The sequence below is a fragment of the Carcharhinus amblyrhynchos genome, chromosome 9 (assembly GCF_965287045.1).
Source record: "Carcharhinus amblyrhynchos chromosome 9, sCarAmb.v2.hapA, whole genome shotgun sequence".
Classification (NCBI taxonomy): domain Eukaryota; kingdom Metazoa; phylum Chordata; class Chondrichthyes; order Carcharhiniformes; family Carcharhinidae; genus Carcharhinus; species Carcharhinus amblyrhynchos.
The window spans coordinates 25,020,767-25,038,288 of NC_137332.1; the positions used below are offsets into that span (position 1 = coordinate 25,020,767).

Consider the following 17,522-nt stretch of genomic DNA (forward strand, 5'->3'; position numbering starts at 1 on the left):
TTCGTAATTAAGGGTGGGAGTTGATTTCATTTTTTAAATTGCAAATTTAAAATCTTCTAATCTTCAACTGTGGATTATTTTTCTTTGGGCATGAACTGGGCACTGACAGCAGAGATGAAATTATCCACCCTGCTTTCCTGGTTTGACATCAAAGATTAACCTGATTGTATCCCAGTTATCTGAGGAAAGGGTTAGCCTCCAGCTTTTGCTGGGAAAATGACATTGGCAACGCGAATAAATGAAGAAAGTTGTTGTCAGCTTATTTTTTAATTCTGACTTTGTGTAAACTGGCAGCCTGAAGTTGCCAGCAATGTGCTTTTGTCATTCCTGACTGCTAGAACCTTTTCTCATATTTGGGGAACATCTGCAGTCATACCAATTCTGTATATGTGTGGATGCTTTACAGTCACTTTGGGAATTTGTGCATGTGCAGTTGTTCCGGTGTTGCTGTATCTGCCTCACAATATAAATGGGACAAATTCAACAGGAAGGGCTCCAGCTCAGATTACAGAATGGTTATATTCAACATTTGTTGCTGAGTTTTTTTGGATTCTACTTTTAGCGCTAAAACTTGGGAGATAATCCGGACCATAGGAAACCCCCCAAAAACCTGGGAAAATTTCAATAAATTCAGTTTCTAATTTGAATATTACTAAAGAGAAAAATCAAGGAATTAATAAAAGATATGGTTGAGCCGATGACATTTGGTAATTATTCACAGACGAAATATGTTTCACAAACTGCTAGGAAAATATTTGCTGAAAGCTGTATTTGTACATGCATGTTATTTATAGACCATTGTATTTTGGTGAGATGATTGTCAAAATAATAGATTAAGTAGACTTGTGGATCAGTTGATGCAGGTTTTAGGCTCCTAAGTGTCTGGTGGCTCAGAAAGTTTATCTTTTGGGTACCTGAATAGAGGCGAAGAAAGTTCTAATAGTGTTGAAAATGGACCATTTGGAGAAGCTATGTGTGTACTGCAGCGCTCAGTGATACTATTTATGTCATGATTTGTGATATTTTGGGGCTTTTTTCCCCTTCCTTTCTCTCCTGCAGTGCAGCAACTCCAACTGAGAAGGTGATCTATTCCATTACTTTGCCAGTGCTCCTTTGAGCGGAAAATATTTTAATGTGTAAATGCTGAGATCAATTGGAGTACATCCAATGCATTAACAGAGATAACCATCAATTCAGAACAGTGATCAAAGCTATAATCTTCTTGATCTGCCATGCAGTTAATTTGGCTGCTCAAGTAATGGAATTCCATGAACAGACACTTATGGAATATTATTTTTGGGAAGGAGTGTGGGGGAACGTTACCTTTGCCTAATTAAGACAGTGAATGCATAATTCACTCCAGGTGCATACTGTGACAGTGTTTGGACCTGAGGAGGCTAATTGGTTTCTGAAGATGAGGATACCTTTTGGGCACTTAAAAGGAGAAGAACAATCAATCATTCTTCTAGAAATAAGTGCAGAACAGTTTAGGCAACCTCTGTGCTGTGCCTGGGTCAAGGAGAAAAAACCCACCAAAATATTTAACTATACCCAGTAACACTTCTCGCAGCTAATTTGAGGGATTTTCCACCTCCTTGTTCCATTCATTATGTTGAAGTGGAGACCAGTAGAATTTCTTTACTGAATGCTCTGATAAAAGATGCAATATTTGAGACCAGAGGCAAAGAGTCAGTGCCATCATGACACAAATATTGTTTTAATAACCAGTTGTACCAACAACATTATTATTTGAATGAGTGTAAATTAAGAGAGGTAAATATTCAGCGAGTCCTAGGTGTCCTTGTATATCAGTCGCTGAAAGTAAGTTTGCAGGTACAGCAGGAAGTAAAGAAGGCAAATAGTTTGTTGGCCTTCATAGCAAGAGTATTTGAGTATCGGAATAAGGATGTTTTACTACAATTGGAGAGGTATTGGTGAGGCCACAGCTGAAATATTATGTGCAGTTTTGGTCTCCTTATTTGAGAAAGGATGTTCTTGTTATGGAGGGAGTGTAGCAAAAGTTTGTCAGGGTGATTCCTGGGATGACAGATTTTTCGAATGACTAGGGATTAAGAGTTAGGATTATATTTATTGGAGTTTAGAGAAGTGAGGGGGATCTCTTAGAAATTTATAAAATTCTAACAGGATAAAAAACAGGATAGATTCAGAAAGAATATTCTGGGTGGTGGAGGAGTTCAGAACTTAGGGGACACAGTTGTTGCTCGGTACTTCTATGTAGCTTGGATTGCTTAGGTGGTTAGATGCTAGGGTGCAACCTGACCAATTCAGTCTGATAACTCATTTTAGGTAGAAGAAGCCAGAGGACTTCCAGGCTGAGTTGGAGCAACTGTTCAGGCAAATCGGAGGCTATTCCCATAAAAGAGAATAGCTGAAGTCCCTCATAAGGAAGACTGAGTTTTCAGGATTTTTGTGACTCATGGTAATCATTGACATCTGGGTGAGTTGTTGAGCAAAGTTGTGGAATCTGTCTTGGTTGTTACTGCCATTTCATGTGCATTTTGTTGAGCGTTCACAGTTTGCCAATTAATTCATACTTACATTATAGCATAAGATAGAAAGTATTGATTGTTTGTTTTGTTGACTCATATAGTTTTTTTTGTTTGTTTAAAACTGTGGAAACTTTGCATTTATTCTCTTGGTAAGTTGATGGGATTTGAAATTTCATCTCCTTTACAATAGAAGTTACTGGTCCCTGAACGGATCATAAAAACACCTGTGCTCTGGTCAGGAATCGTGATAAGAAACTAAGCACTACCACAATGGTGAGGAATGGACGTGAATCCTTTGAGTTGAGGTTTCTAAAATCAACATTATTGTATTACCAAACTAATTCAACAGCAGCCAAGCAACAAATGTTACAAACAGTAATGTAATTGCATTCATGTGCTCATTAATACTTAGTATTTTGCTCATTAATAACTTTTAGCAAAAAGTTTATAGGCTTGTTCAATATAAGTAATATATTTTTCAAAATATTTGAAAAATGAATCTGATATAATGTAAAACTGCTGTGGTATGGTTAACATCACTTTGATATTTCTTCTGAATAATGTTCCTTCCTCCATCATTTCTATGATCATAGACAGAAATGGATACACACAATTCATGAGAATGCCCTTTCCCCCGTCATGTTTCCATATATGGCCTCTCACACACAAACACTCTCATATCTTTAACAAGAGAGACTAGCATGTGTAGGGGTTACTATAAAGAAAACTCTTCAAAAGAAAACACTTCAAAAGAAACGCTGCATTTTCCAACACACTGTCCGACCCAAATATAGATGTTGAAGTAAAGCAAAATACTGCAAATCTGAAATAAAAACTGAGTGCTGGAAACACTCAGCGCATCTGGCAGCATCTATGGAGAAAGAAACAGATATCATCTTGAGTCCAACATGACTCTTAGTAGGAACTGTAGCAGTAGTTTCTTGTCGCAAAAATTCTTCAGTGACACTGTCCACAGTGAGTCACAGAAATGTTAGTCTCAGCTGTTTAGGTTGTCTTTGGGTCAGTGCTTCTTCCTCCATAGTGGTTTTTATGTTTGTTCTGCAGCTGTTTGTAATTTTGGACATTTGTCCATCCCATGTATTGTATTCTGGACGGGAGGTTTTCATTCATTAGATTGTTTTTCAAGTTCATACAACCTATTGCAAATTTTCAGTCCACAACCACTGCCCTGTTTTGTATGTAAGTAGTAAGCCAAATTCCATCATGCTATTTTGTCTTGATCCTTTTTGTTTGAGCATCACCATCCCCTAGATGGACTGCTGTCCTCACCCATTGTCCATTTTGTTGTCTTTTTACATGACTCCCACTCTTGCCAGGTACAATCTTCTCCTCCAACCCAACAATCCCTATACTCTTTGTTTCTCAACAGAACAGCAGTGACCTCCCTGCATCGACATAGAAAGGTAGCGCCATCTTTTTATGAATGTGGTCAGATTAATAAAACATCTCCCCTCCTCCCCCATGTCTCAATCGCCATCCCCATCTCTTTCTCCATTTTCTCTGAACCTTACCTGTCAGAACTCAGCTGGGAAACAAGATTTTTTTTTAAAGCAACTGAGGAATGTGGCATAAGCACATCTACGGAATGAACTCTTTAAGGGCTGTAAAAAAAAATGACAACTCCTATGCGAGATAAAGGAATTTGGGTGGGCTGGACCAGAAGTCTGTTTAATTGTGAGTACAGAGGCTAGTAGCCATGGTCGAAAATCTGAAGGAAGCAGGAGAAGATGCTCATATACCAAAAACACAAAATGTTGGAAAATCTCAGCAGGTTTGACTGCCTCTATGGAAGGTGCTGGTGTGTTGAGGAGGGTGATTAGAGGACCTTCTGCTCCTCAACTTCTCGCCTGATAGCGGATAAGGTCGTGCTGCATGCCTCATTCCACCATAAATGTTGAAACATATTCAACCAAGTACTGTAATGAGATTGTTGCTTCAACAGGTCCTTAGTCTGCGCTGTCAGATTTTTTTTGTGGAAACATGGCTCTTATATGCATGTGTGTACATACACATGGGTAGCCAAGCAGAGTCATATGTCACCAGTGAATAACCTTAGCTGTACAGTACCCACTTTCTAATTTGCTGTGATGGCTGAAATGCAGTTGGCAGAATAGACTACCATAGAATGAAGGCACTATAATTGATGCTAGATCACTGAGCATGGCAAATTGCTTAAGGTCACATATCAGCTGGATTATTTTTTATTTGTTCATTGGATGTGGGCATCACTGGCAAGGCCAGCTTTTATTGCCTTAGTGAAGATGATCCTCTTCAGTTCTGCAGTCCATGTTGTATAGGTACAGCCACAATTGCTATTGATGTGGGAGTTGCATGATATTGATCCAGTGACTGATATATTTCCAAGTCAGGATGGTTTGTGAGTTGCACGGGAAATTGCAGATGTTGTTATTCCATTGTGTCTGCTGCTCTTGTCCTTCTAGGTGATGGAGGTTGCAAGTTTGGAAACTGCTATCAAAGGAGTTTTGTTGAGTTGCTGAAGTGTATCTATAGATGGTGCATACTGCTGTAACAGTGCAATGGTAGGGAAAGTGAATGTTTGGGGTGATGAATGGGACTCTTACCAAGCAGGTTGCTCAGATTTGGATGGCGTTGAGCTTCGTGAATATTGTTGGAGCTTCACTCATCCAGGCAAGTGGGGAGCATTCTGACACGTGCCTTGAAAATGGTGGACAGCCTTTAGGGTGTCAGGAAATGAAGTACTTGCTGCAGAACTCCTCGTCTTTGACTACTTTTATAGGCACAATTTTCATATGGCAGCCTCAGCAGGATTTTATGGTGGTGGATCCGGTGATGGCTATGTTATGGGGAGATGGTTAGATTCTATCCTGTTGGAGATGATCATTGCCCGATACTTGTGTGTCCAAATATTACTTGCCACATATCAGTTCAAACTTGAAAGTTGTTCTGGTTTTCCTGCACCCGAGTACAGACTGTTTCATTTCTGGAGGAAATATTAATGAGATTGAACATTGTGCAAAGTTCCAGTACATGTAAATTGCATCCTGTACAATTGGGATCAAGGGATAAATATTGGCAAGGATCCTGGGAACAACTCCTTTGCTGTTTCAAATAATGTTTTGGGATCTTTAACATCCAAATGAGAAGGCAGATGGGGCACCGGCTTGATGTCCCATCCAAAAGACAGAACTCTTGACAATGCAGCACTCCCTCAAGTACTGAAATGTTGGCCTCCTAAATTTTTGTGTAAAGTCTGAACTTGAACCTTTTGACTCGGTGGTGAGTGCTACCAAATGAGGCATGGTTAAGTCAGTAGTCCAGCTGCTACAAGGTGGCGTAGTTTTTTCGATTAGTTTTGGTCCCTGCTGATAAGTGCAGTGTAGGAGAGTTGACTTACTAGTTCTGGTTCATAGAAACGTGTACTTAAGAAATCTGTTCTGAAGTCATTACCCCCACAAAATAGGTGTGCAAAGTTCAAACTCTGACACTTGGATCTTTGTCTGTCTTTTTGTCTGGAATATTTGAATTGTTTTGATGTTGGTGCTGTCAGAAGTATTTACTCTATGTGGCATAGGCCTGTTTACTGAAGTGGAACCTTTGCCTTTTAAGCTGTATTAACAAAGTGCTTATACAGCTGCTTTATTCAGCTCAGGCACGCTATCTTGTAGCGATTTCAGGCACAATTTATTACCAAACATTCAACCTTTTGAGATTCAGAATTTGGAACTTCAGAAGTTTTACTCTGTATACTAACCTTCAGTGTCACCTTGAGCTGTTGAATGAGTGATTTTTATAAAATCAGTGTTACTTACTTAAGACGAATCATGTTACCAAATGAATGAAGGTCCGGTCTGTCTGGTTGGCAAACAAGAAGTGAAGCACCAATTAAATATAAACCAATGTTTAGGATTTTGTCCCATTTTAATAAATTCTGGGGCACATTTAGAATCAATTTAGTTCAAGTGCTGAAATTCCAATATTTTAAAATATGTTTTAACAAGATATTACAACTTTTTTTTTTCCTGGCATTGCTTACAATAAATGAGAAGTTATGCTTTGCAAAAGTGGAAGGAATGCTGGGGGAGGAATATGCCTTTCTACTGAGAAGATTTGAAAAGAAGTTACTGAAAGATCACTTAAAACAATGGATTGTCGTTCTTTGATTGGCTCCTTGATAAAAAATATTATCTTTGCACATAGCAAGTGAACTAATTCATTTGTTCCCCACAAGTGCTCATATTTACATTTAAAAAACATAAAACTGCAAAGTAATTGGAACCATGTCATTAGTGCTGTAATTTGCTTTGAAGTCACATTGGGCCTCAGGGAGGACTGACTCGGTTGTGATATTTTCAAACAGGTGATTGAAAGGTACTCGTGGGAGTATTTTTGTGGTGAAATAAAATGACATGACCACTGCCTTTGCAACTGAGTTTGCCAAACCTTGACACTCAGGGAAATAAAGGTCACAGAATTCACTGATTCCAATTCTGCTACAAAGAAAATAAACCACAAAAATGTTGCTTTGGTTTGAACAAGGTTGCAACAACTTAAAAGACTTTTGGGTGAACAAAACTATTCACATCCAATCTTGGGTGGACAAGAATGATTAAAAGGACCCTACAATGTGTTGTAGGGATATACAATCTTAAGTATACCACTGCTGCACCTCTGAAGATGGTGTCATTATTGTCACTTGCAAGTCTGAAATAGTAAGAAGATGGTGATAAAGCTGTTGAATAGACTATCCATCATTATTGGCGGACTCTTTAACAGGGTCAGACAGCTACAAAAACATAACGTTGGATTTCAGACACATGATTGCCAGAATTGAAACCACCAACACAGTGAGGACAAGCAAGGCTGCAGCACTGGAAGGTATTTCTGCACAAACTTACAAGTTCACATTACAAGGGACTGCTGCTATCTTCATTGATTCTCAGGCCTTCCAAGTATGTATCCCAGCAGCTAAATGATGCAACAATGGACAACATTTTTGAACAAAAAGGAAAGTGACTGCAGAAATTGGATAGTAATGAATCAGTGATCTTACCAGCATTGAGAAATGCATGTTGGAGAGAAATTACGCCATGAGTAGGATTGATGTCAAAATATGGCTACAAATGAAACTTGTAAATGAGAAAATAGCAATAAAAGGACAATCTAGTGGAACTTTGAAGTCTTTTGTGCCACTGCATCAGATGCACAATGAATGTAAAAATGGCAGGATGCTGTAAAAATAGCTTTTGTACAAGCTAATTGTTCCAGAAGAATTTTATTCGTTTAGGCACAGAACATGAGATCTGATTGAACATGATAAATGCATTTCTTAAAGGAACAGTATCATCACAAACCCTTTCCCCTTCAGTCACAATCAGCTTGTCTACCCACATGACTCTATCGGCTCAGTTTTCATTTTTAGATATCTAAATCTCCCCTAATCTGAACCCTTTTCCTCCCCTCTGTTAGTTTACAGCCATTTTTCCCTACTCTGAGCCCATTATGTTTGCACAGTGTATCCCTTCCTGTCACCATTACTTGTGATGTGGGTATGCCGGTGTTGGACTGGCGTAAACAGAGTAAAAAGTCTGACAACACCAGGTTTTAGTCCAACCTATTTATTTGATAATATCATTTGATAATATATTATCAAATAAATAGGTTGGACTAAAACCTGGTGTTGTCAGACTTTTTACCATTACTTGTATCACTCCCCTGCACAATTGCCTTGTGCTTTCTCTTTAACACTCTAAGTCTTCCCTCATGTGAACTCACCTCTCTATATTTAATTTAGCACTGTCTCTACAATCTAACAATGCATCAGGATACTGGTACCAACATAACTCAGCTGAAGACTGTCCCAGCAGTGAAGCTCCTTGTTTCCCCAGTACTGGTGCTGCATGAATCAAAACCAATTTCTCCCATATCAGCCACTGAGCTTAATATTCAACTCTCTGATCTATTTACCCTATGACAATTTTCTTATGGCTCAGGTATTAATTCAGATATTGTTACCTCTGTTAAATTTAGCTCCTATTTGCTTTTTCTCTTTCAGCAGAACCTTTTTTTTTAGTTCTACTTATGTTGTTGATACCCACATGTACCACAACAGCTGGCTTGTTCTCTCCCTATTCCAAATTCCACTTCACCCTGGAGGAGATGCCCTTAACCTGGCACTCGGCAACACAGATTTCAGGATTCTCAGTCTTCATGGTGGAAAACAGTATCTATTCCCCTAACTACACAGTGGTTTGCTATAACTGCATTCTGTTTTTACTGCCCGCCCACTTGAATGGCTCCATGCATCATGCTGCCCTGGTCATCCACATTGCAGTGGCTCCTTGTTTACATCAGCTGCAAGAATCTCAAACCAACTGAACTATTGAAGAGGGTCTGTTGCTACATTCCGGTTCCCTTTGCCTGCCTCACTTGCAGTCACATCCTCTTGTGCCTGACCAAGTACCAAATCAGATGGTCCTAACCGAAGGGGTGTAGAATAAAGTGTGGAGGTAACTTTCCAATTCCCTGATGCACTGAGATGCCTGAAGCTTAGAATCCGTATCATGAACCTGGAGCCAAAGTTCCTCAACGTGCAGAATTTAGTGCAGAAGTGGTTGCTGTGGCTCACATTGGTGTCCAGCAGCTACAGTATCTTACTGCTGCATCACATCACCTGCACTGTCTTCTTTCATTGCATTTTATTTGACTTGTTTTGTTTCAAACTTAAAAATGTCATTCAACTCTTATCTGCAGTTATATTAAGCAGGTTAATTAATGAAGCTATAAATTTAATGTAATACTTAGATCTCCACACTAGCAATTTAAATTACTGCCCCTGTTTAGAGAGATAAAATTTAAAAACTCACCAACCAACTAACCACCTATTCACCTCATTAATCCATTTGAACACTTGCCAGCTACTGGAGGCTAAAGAATGGTATAAAAAGCAGCATCTCCTTACTCCTGTGCACTGATTTCCCAAATTAGCACTCGTTCCTCATGATACTCAATTCTTGTTGACTTCACTCTTGTTAAATCTTGTGTAAATCAGCTAGTGTTGAGGTTGCTGCCAGGATTAAGGATGGTTACCTGCTTAATCAGAGTGCTGGCATCTCAGTAGCCTTAGTAACCCTAGTGAGGTAGCCATTGCTGAGGCTGCATGGAGTAGGCACCCGTGAAGGGAAGTAAGATTTAAAAAGAAAATGGTGCCAGAGTCAAGGGTGCAAGCCCCGGCATCTGGAGGACTAAAAGAGTGAACCTTTCCGCAGCAGCAGCATTGAAAAGGTGGGGACAACCATTGCCACCAGAGGGCCTCCATGGGCCATGGAATAGGCGTAATATTGTGGGTTGAATGTGGCTGTTAATTGGTCCATTAATTGTTTGCCTGCTCCCAGTGGGTGGGCGGCTACCCTGCTGCCTTTCATACTTCTGTGAGTATGCCATTCTCTCCTGTTGGCCTCCACTATGTTTTTACCAGCCCTCTTGTCTTGTGACCCGTCTTGGGAGAGCTGGCAAAATTCTTGCCATTAATTTTAAGCATCAAATTAGCAGAGGGTGGCATTCTGCTGTTTTAATATCTGCAATTTTAACCAGGTCCTTTGTTATTGTCAGGTACCAGTGTCTAATCTAAGTGTCTGGTTGCTGCCCGTAAACAAAGGTAAGCATGCTCAAGTAACAGACAGTTCCGCAAGGACAACTCTGGTTGGAAGAGAGAGGCTCTGCTGCCTTTGCTACTAAGTTAGTCTTCTAGTAAAGTATTGTGGAAATGCAACACAGCACTTTTAGAGCCCCCATTAAAAACAAAAAAAACATAAATGTTGTCTAGATAACCAACTGATAAACTGTAAAATGATATATCTCATCCTTTTTTCGAAGTAGATTTATCTGATTTGTAATGGGATTACTTTTGAACAGCATTTCAGTCAAGTACTTTGTCTTTAATGATTTACCTATCCTAAAGCTTTATATGGATTGGATTGCAACCTGACTCTGGAATGAAACAAAGTTGGACTGTTGCCTCATAATAGAAGGTAGGAGCAGGAGGAGGCCATTTGGCCCTTCAAACCTGCTCTGCCATTTGTTACGTTCTTGGCTGATCATCCAAATCAATAGTCTAACCCTGAACCCCAGAACCTTTGATCCCATTCGACCCAGGTGCTATATCCAGCCGCCTCTTGAATACATTCAATGTTTTGGCATCAACTACTTCCTGTAGTAATAATTCCACAGGCTCACTCTTTGGGTGAGAACAAGTCTCCTCACTTCCGTCCTATGTGTTCTACCCTGAATACTCAGACTGCAGTCCCTGGTTCTGGACTCCCCCACCATCAAGATTATCCTCTCTGTATTTACCCTGTCTAATCCTAGAGGTCATGGCTATCAGTGACTGACTCCCAGTTGTCAACATCCGCCATATTCATATCTTGTATGCAGATGTCTTTTCCACAGAGGTATGGATGCCAAAGAGATTGTGATCCACTGGCCGATTCACTGTACAGAAGGTCTTTGGGTATAGGGAGATGATCCATTCAGTAATCATGGCCACACTAGCTCACACTTTGTTGGCTTAGCTATAGGTGTAAGCTGATGGAATTGGAATGTTTCAGGACTTCTGAGTTAGTGACCTGTCCTGCCAAGAGATGCCGAAGCTAAGCCTGAGACAGCAAAAATGGAAATTATTCAGTCTATTCTTCTGTTTACCTTATGTTGTCCATATGATAAACAAAGGAGTTTTCTTTATTCATTCATGGGATATGGATGTTGCTGGCTGGCCAGCATTTATTGCCTATCCCTGGTTGCCCTTGAGAAGGTGGTGGTTAAGTCCCCTTCTTGAACCGCTGTTGTCTATATGCTGTGGGTTGACCTACAGTGCTGTTGTGGAGGGAATTCCACGATTTTGAACCAGCGACTGTGAAGGAACAGCAAAAGATTTCCAGGATGGTAAGTGACTTGGAAGAGAATTTGCAGGTGGTGATGTTCCCTTGTATCTGCTGCCCTTGTCCTTCTGGATAGAAGTGGTCATGGGTTTGGAAGATGCTGTCTAAGGATCTTTGGTAAACATTTGCAGCACATCTCGTAGATAGTACGCACTGTTGCTACTGAACATCGGTGGTGGAGGGAGTGGATGTTTGTAGATGTGGTATTGATCAAGTGGGTTGCTTTGTCTTGGATGGTGTCAAGTTCCTTCAGTTCGACAGTTGCTGGAGGTGCATTATTCCATCACACTCCTGACTTGTGCCTTGTAGATGGTAGATTGGCTTTGGGGAGTCAAGAGGTGAGTTAGCATTCCTAACCTCCAACTTGCTCTTATAGCCACTGTGTTTACTTGGGTAGTCCAGTTGAGTTTCTGTTTGATGGTAACCCCAAAGATGTTGACAATGGGGGATTCAGTGATGGTAGCACCATTGAATGTCAAGGGCAGTGGTTAGGGTGTGTCTTATTAGTGAGTTATTGCCTGGCATTTGTGTGGTGCGAATGTTATTTGCCACTTGTCAGCCCAAGCCAGGATATTGTCCAGATCTTGTTGTATTTGAACATGGACAGCTTCAGTATCTGAGGAGTCGCAAATGGTGCAGTGCATTGTGCAAACATCGGCGAACATGCCCACTTCTGACTTTGTGACCGAGGGAAGTTCATTGATGAAGCAGTTGAAGATGATTGGGCCTAGGACACTATCCTGAAGGACTTAGGATGCAGTGCACTTAGGATGCAGGCTTGGTAGACTTGCTGTTTGGCGTTCTCAACCAGGTGAGTCGTTCTGTACTCTCTTTGAATGCTCCGAGCATTTTCCTATAAATGCACCAATACCTTGGCAGTCTTCTGCCTCATCAGACAATAGTTTCTGCTGCTGTAGTCAACTTGGTGTGGCTCAGGGACCCCCACTCAGACATAGCAGCCTCTGCTACATTTTCTGCAGAGGGAGGCAGTGGATTGAGACACTGCACATTTTGTTGGTTTCACTTTTCTCTGGGCCCCCTTATTTTTTAGGGCGAGGAGACAAGCCCCCAGAACTACTCAGCCAATGCAGTAATTGAACCCATGTTGTTGGCGTTATTTTGCAGCACACTCAAACCACCTAGCCAATTGAGCAAATTTGAATTTACCTTGCACGGTATGTCATGTAAAATGAAAATAGAGTATGGCCACTAATAGTACTTTAATGTAAGTAATTTGTTAAAGTAGGGGCTAAGAGGTCTGGCCATCTGTAGCCAGACCCAAAATAGGGAACCCAGTGACAAATAATGTTAGCAGAGATCAAATAATTTTGCTGCCAGTGATTACTTTTCATCACTGGCACCCAAGAAGGCCCCACCCAAGGTGAGTTTTCAGTTTCTACTAACCTCTTCTATAGCAGTTCCAAACAGTCAGCCTCCAGAGGTCTGATAAATGTGGTCTAGCTAGCGCAAGAAGTTGGTTTCCCCCGATGTGTTCCAAAATTAAAATTTAGTTAATTGGGTATAATTACATCAGAAATTATTTGGAAAGCAGTTGCATTTATATAGTACCCTATGTTCTCAGGACATCCCTAAGTTCTTCACAATTGGTTAATTACTTATGAAATGTTACACTGTTTAGTTGGCAAATATAGCAGACAATTTTTGAACTCTTGAGTTTGATTCAGCCATTAATATTAATTATGTATTTGTTTCATTGTATATTTTAACCTTTCTGTGGTGGAGTCAAGTGAAACTGGAGTGCATAAAAAAAGCTGTAGTACAACAAACCTTGATGGATATAAGCAGTGCCAGAGTAATGCAAATAACTTGTCAGAAAGTATAATCATTGTTGCAATTTTGACTTTTTTCTTCTGTTTTATGTTTCAGATTCTCAAAACCAGCACCAATGTTTCTTGATAGCACCTATAAAAGATGGTCAAAGCTCAAAGACTTTGTTCCTCCTTTTGGAATCAAAGGGCAAGGTACTGTTGCAGCAAAAAGGTTTGGAACCCTGAATTTGAATTCTGTAGCATTTTGTGTACATAATGGGGAGGAATTTGATTTAATATCTTACTTTGTTATTTCCTCCTCCCCGCAATCTCTTTTGAAATCAACAGAAAATGGCATTCTTTCACAGATTTTCCTGTCAGACAGCTAACTAAAATTATTTTAGTTTGAGTTTCTCTTTCTCGAAATATCATCCTTGTTGTCTGAGGTTGCTAATCATTCTGCCATTGTAACACCATGGGACAGGGCAAGGAGACAAGCCCCCAGAACAACTCAGCCAGTACAGTGATTGAACCCATGCTGTTGGCATTATTTTGCAGCCCACCCAAGCCATCCAGCCAATTAAGCAAATTTGAATTTACCTTGCATGGCATGTCATGTAAAATGAAAATGGAGTATGGCCACCAGTAGTACTTTAATACAAGTAATTTGTTAAAGTAGAGGCTAAGAGGTCTGGCCATCTGTAGCCAGACCCAAAATAGGGAGCCAGTGACAGTGTTACCAGGAATTAAATAATTTTGCTGCCACTGATTACTTTTTACCAGTGCCATTCAAGAAATCTACCCAAGGTGAGTTTCATTGATGAACCTCGGATTTCCATTCAAGGTTTCTTCCAAAGATACTTTTGGCACCAAAGGCAACACAGCATTATAAGCGCAAGGGGGAAGGAGGCAGAATGCATATTGGTTTCCAATTGCTGAGCAACATATACTGTAATGAGTTGCAGTTTGGTTTTATTCACATAATTCAGTATGTTATATACTTATTTTTATATACATGGGTGTTATGCATGAAAGTAAGATAAACTGCATTCCCTGTAACATAATGGAACAGTTTAATATTTTTACTGTGAACATATTTATATAAGGCATGTGGAGAGTGATCATATCCGAAGAGATTAGATAACGCTCACGTCACTGACAGAGAGGAAACACAACAAGTGGGCCTTGTCTTATTTACCTGCTCAATTTACATTCTTCTCTCCCAATATTTACAAACATAAGGTAGATACCCAGCTATTGTTGCATTGATTTATTTCAGACTGCTTTCCAACTGCTGATTATTCTTATCACTCTTCCTTGGTAAATTTGCAATAAAATGTTCCGTTTTTGTAGTTGCAATGTAGAAAATTTGCTGTTTTAAATTTTCATATGTGATTGTTTTGCTGTTGTTATCTTTATGGTGACAAGAGGTCAGAAAGCTGTACAGCAACACCTTGCATATATATTGAGCTTTTAGAAAGACATCCAGATCTTAATTTCACAGCAAGCCAAAGAGGACAAAATATTGCAGAGTGTGGTAAAGAGCTGAGTCAAGGAGATTGATCTTAAGGAGGGTCTAAAGGAATCAGAGAATTTAAGGAAGAAATTCAAGAGCTTGGGGCCTAGACGGCTGAAGGCATTCAAAGGAATGGAATGGTGCACAAAAGGCCAGTATCAGAGGGCTTGAAAAAGTTACAGAGAAAGAAAAGGATAAAGCCATGAAGAGTTTTGAACATGATGCACATTTTAACAGGAGGCATTGGGACTAAAGCCAGTGTAATTCAGTAAGTACAGGACTGATGGGTGAGCAAGAATTTGAACAGATAAGAGTACGGGCACCAGAGTTTTGGATGTTTGGATGGGCTGATGCTTATGGATCATGCTGATGCATAAGAGGATTGCCTTGGAACTTGGAAACGTGAAAAATTTACAAAACTGTAGGAAGCAATTCAGCCCATGAACCAGTTTTGGAAAAAGTGCTTTCCAACCTACCCCACTTTTCAACTCTTGTTTTGTAGCCTGCAGGTTACAGTACTTCAGGTGCATATCTGAATGGTTTTTAAATGCTGTAAGGTTTTCTGTCTCTCACCCTTTTAAGGTGGAGAGTCTAAACGCTCTTTACCCTTTAATGATACTATAACGTCTCAACTTTCCTACAATGATCCCAATTACCTTTTCTGTCTGGTTGTTGAAATCCCTAATAATGGAAATCTATCATTCTCATAGAATCATAGAATCCTACAGTGCAGAAGCAGGCCATTTGCTCCATCGAGTCTGCACCAATCACAACCCACCCAAGCCCTATCCCCAGACCCCATGCATTTACCCTAGCTAGTCCTCCTGACACTAAGGGATAATTTAACATGCCAATCCACCTAACCTGCACATCTTTGGACTATGGGAGGAAACCGGAGCACCCTGAGGAAATTCGTGCAGATACGGGGAGAACATGCAAACTCCACATATACAGTGATCCAAGTCGGGAATTGAACCTGGGCCCTGGGTGCTGTGCAGCAGCAGTGCTAACCACTGTGCCACTGTGATGCCCATAATTTCGTATACCTAAAGAAAATCACCTCTTAGTTACCTCAGGTCCAAAGAGATTAGCCAATCCAATCCTACCTCTTAGCTAAAATTCTGCAGTCTTGGCAACATCCTTGTAAATCTCTGTATCTTTACTCATGAAGTTACATCTTTTTTCTAATTGTGACAATACTGTGTCTTTAAGAAACATATTTTAATTATGTTACTCTGAAGGTTTTCAAGTAGGTCAGCATTTTAATAGCGCCGTTTTGTCTGTAACTGGTGCCCTCTAATTGTTACTGAAGCAATATAATGGACATCATGTTTATCTTTAATCTGACCTAATGCAGTGTCCTGGGTTTTATGATCTTTTTGGAATTGCCAAGTGGAGCATGATTTATAGGTCAGGTGAGGCCTGGGGACAGTTTTTTCCACAGAAAAGTCCAAGATTTTAGTTTAATTTTTCTCAGATGCTGTTTGGATTTCAGACAGAAAGCAGTGTCTCTTGTTATCCCCTCTCTCTGGTGTTGGAAATTCTGCTGTCTCTGAGTTGCTGTTAGAAGCTGGTGGAGGGATGCAGTGTCTCTGTCTCTCTCTATCTATCTATCTCTCTCTCTCTCTCTCTCTCTCTCCAGAGGTTTTTTGGAAACTTCCAGGACTGGGAAGCCTCAGAGTTTTAATTTGCCATTTAAAAGACCAGTTCACAGCAGGTGTTAAAAAGCTACAAAATCCAGTATCACGTGAGCATACTTGCTTTTTCTGCCAAGTTTAGAAAGGGGTGTTTGTGGGGTTATTTGACATAGAACATCACAGATAGGTTTTAAGATTATACTATATCATGTTTGAATCTTGTAATTGGCAAAAGTTATGCTAAACTTTCTATTATATTTTAACTTAATTTTATTTATTTATTAGTCACAAGTAAGGCTTGCATTGACACTGCAATTAAGTTACAGTGAAATTCCCCTAGTCACCACAGTCCGGCGCTTGTTCAGGTCAATGCACGTCTTTCAGAATATGGGAGGAAACCAGAGCACCCGGAGGAAACCTACACAGACACGGGGAGAATGTGCAAACGCCACACAGATAGTGACCCAAGCTGGGGATCAAATCCAGGAACCTGGTGCTGTGATGCAGCAGTGCTAACCACTGTGCTACCATACTGTGCTACTGTGTTCGAAAATAAACTTTGTTTAATAAAAGCTTCCTAGTGGGTCACTTGTATCATATCTGGAGTGAAACACCTCAGCCTCATCCTTGCCAAATTCAAATGTAAAATCTTAGGATCTAGGCTATCTTCATAAGACACCTTGAAGTTTCTGGCCTGGGTCTTAACATCATGCAATAACTAAGACTATATGCACTTCTTTAACTGCCTAATATGTGTTTTGTAGAATTCTACCGTCACCTTCCTTCCCTCATACTCTAGGTCAGGCCAAAAGGAAAATACCCCGTGTGTTGTCTTCACTGTCTTGTCTACCTTTGCTAACTTTAGCGATTGGGGGTCATACTTTATTCCTCTACACTTCTTGGAATCCTACCATTTATTATATATTCTCTTGCCTAGCTTGTCCTCCCCAAGTGCATTACCACACGTTTCCCTCATTAAAATCCATTTATTTGTTTTCTGCCCACCTCTTTAGTTCAATGATATCCTCCTTTTGTATGCAGCACCAGCCTATAGTAAGATGATTATGGCATCGTTGAGAGCTTATTTGCAATTGTTGGAGATGAGGTTTGGAAGGGCTGGACTGAAGAGCGGCAAGGAGCTAGTTTGTCATTTA

General features: G+C 40.2%; 1 protein-coding gene across 3 annotated transcripts in view; it reads left to right on the forward strand.

The window, feature by feature from the left end:
* st3gal3a (ST3 beta-galactoside alpha-2,3-sialyltransferase 3a) overlaps positions 1-17,522 on the forward strand; it is a 523,437-nt gene that overhangs the window by 313,219 nt on the left and 192,696 nt on the right. For all 3 annotated transcript variants that reach the window (XM_080195328.1, XM_080195327.1, XM_080195329.1), the window contains one exon: positions 13,334-13,428. In XM_080195328.1, coding sequence (XP_080051454.1) covers positions 13,334-13,428 — 95 coding nt within the window. The remainder of the gene's footprint in view (positions 1-13,333; positions 13,429-17,522) is intronic.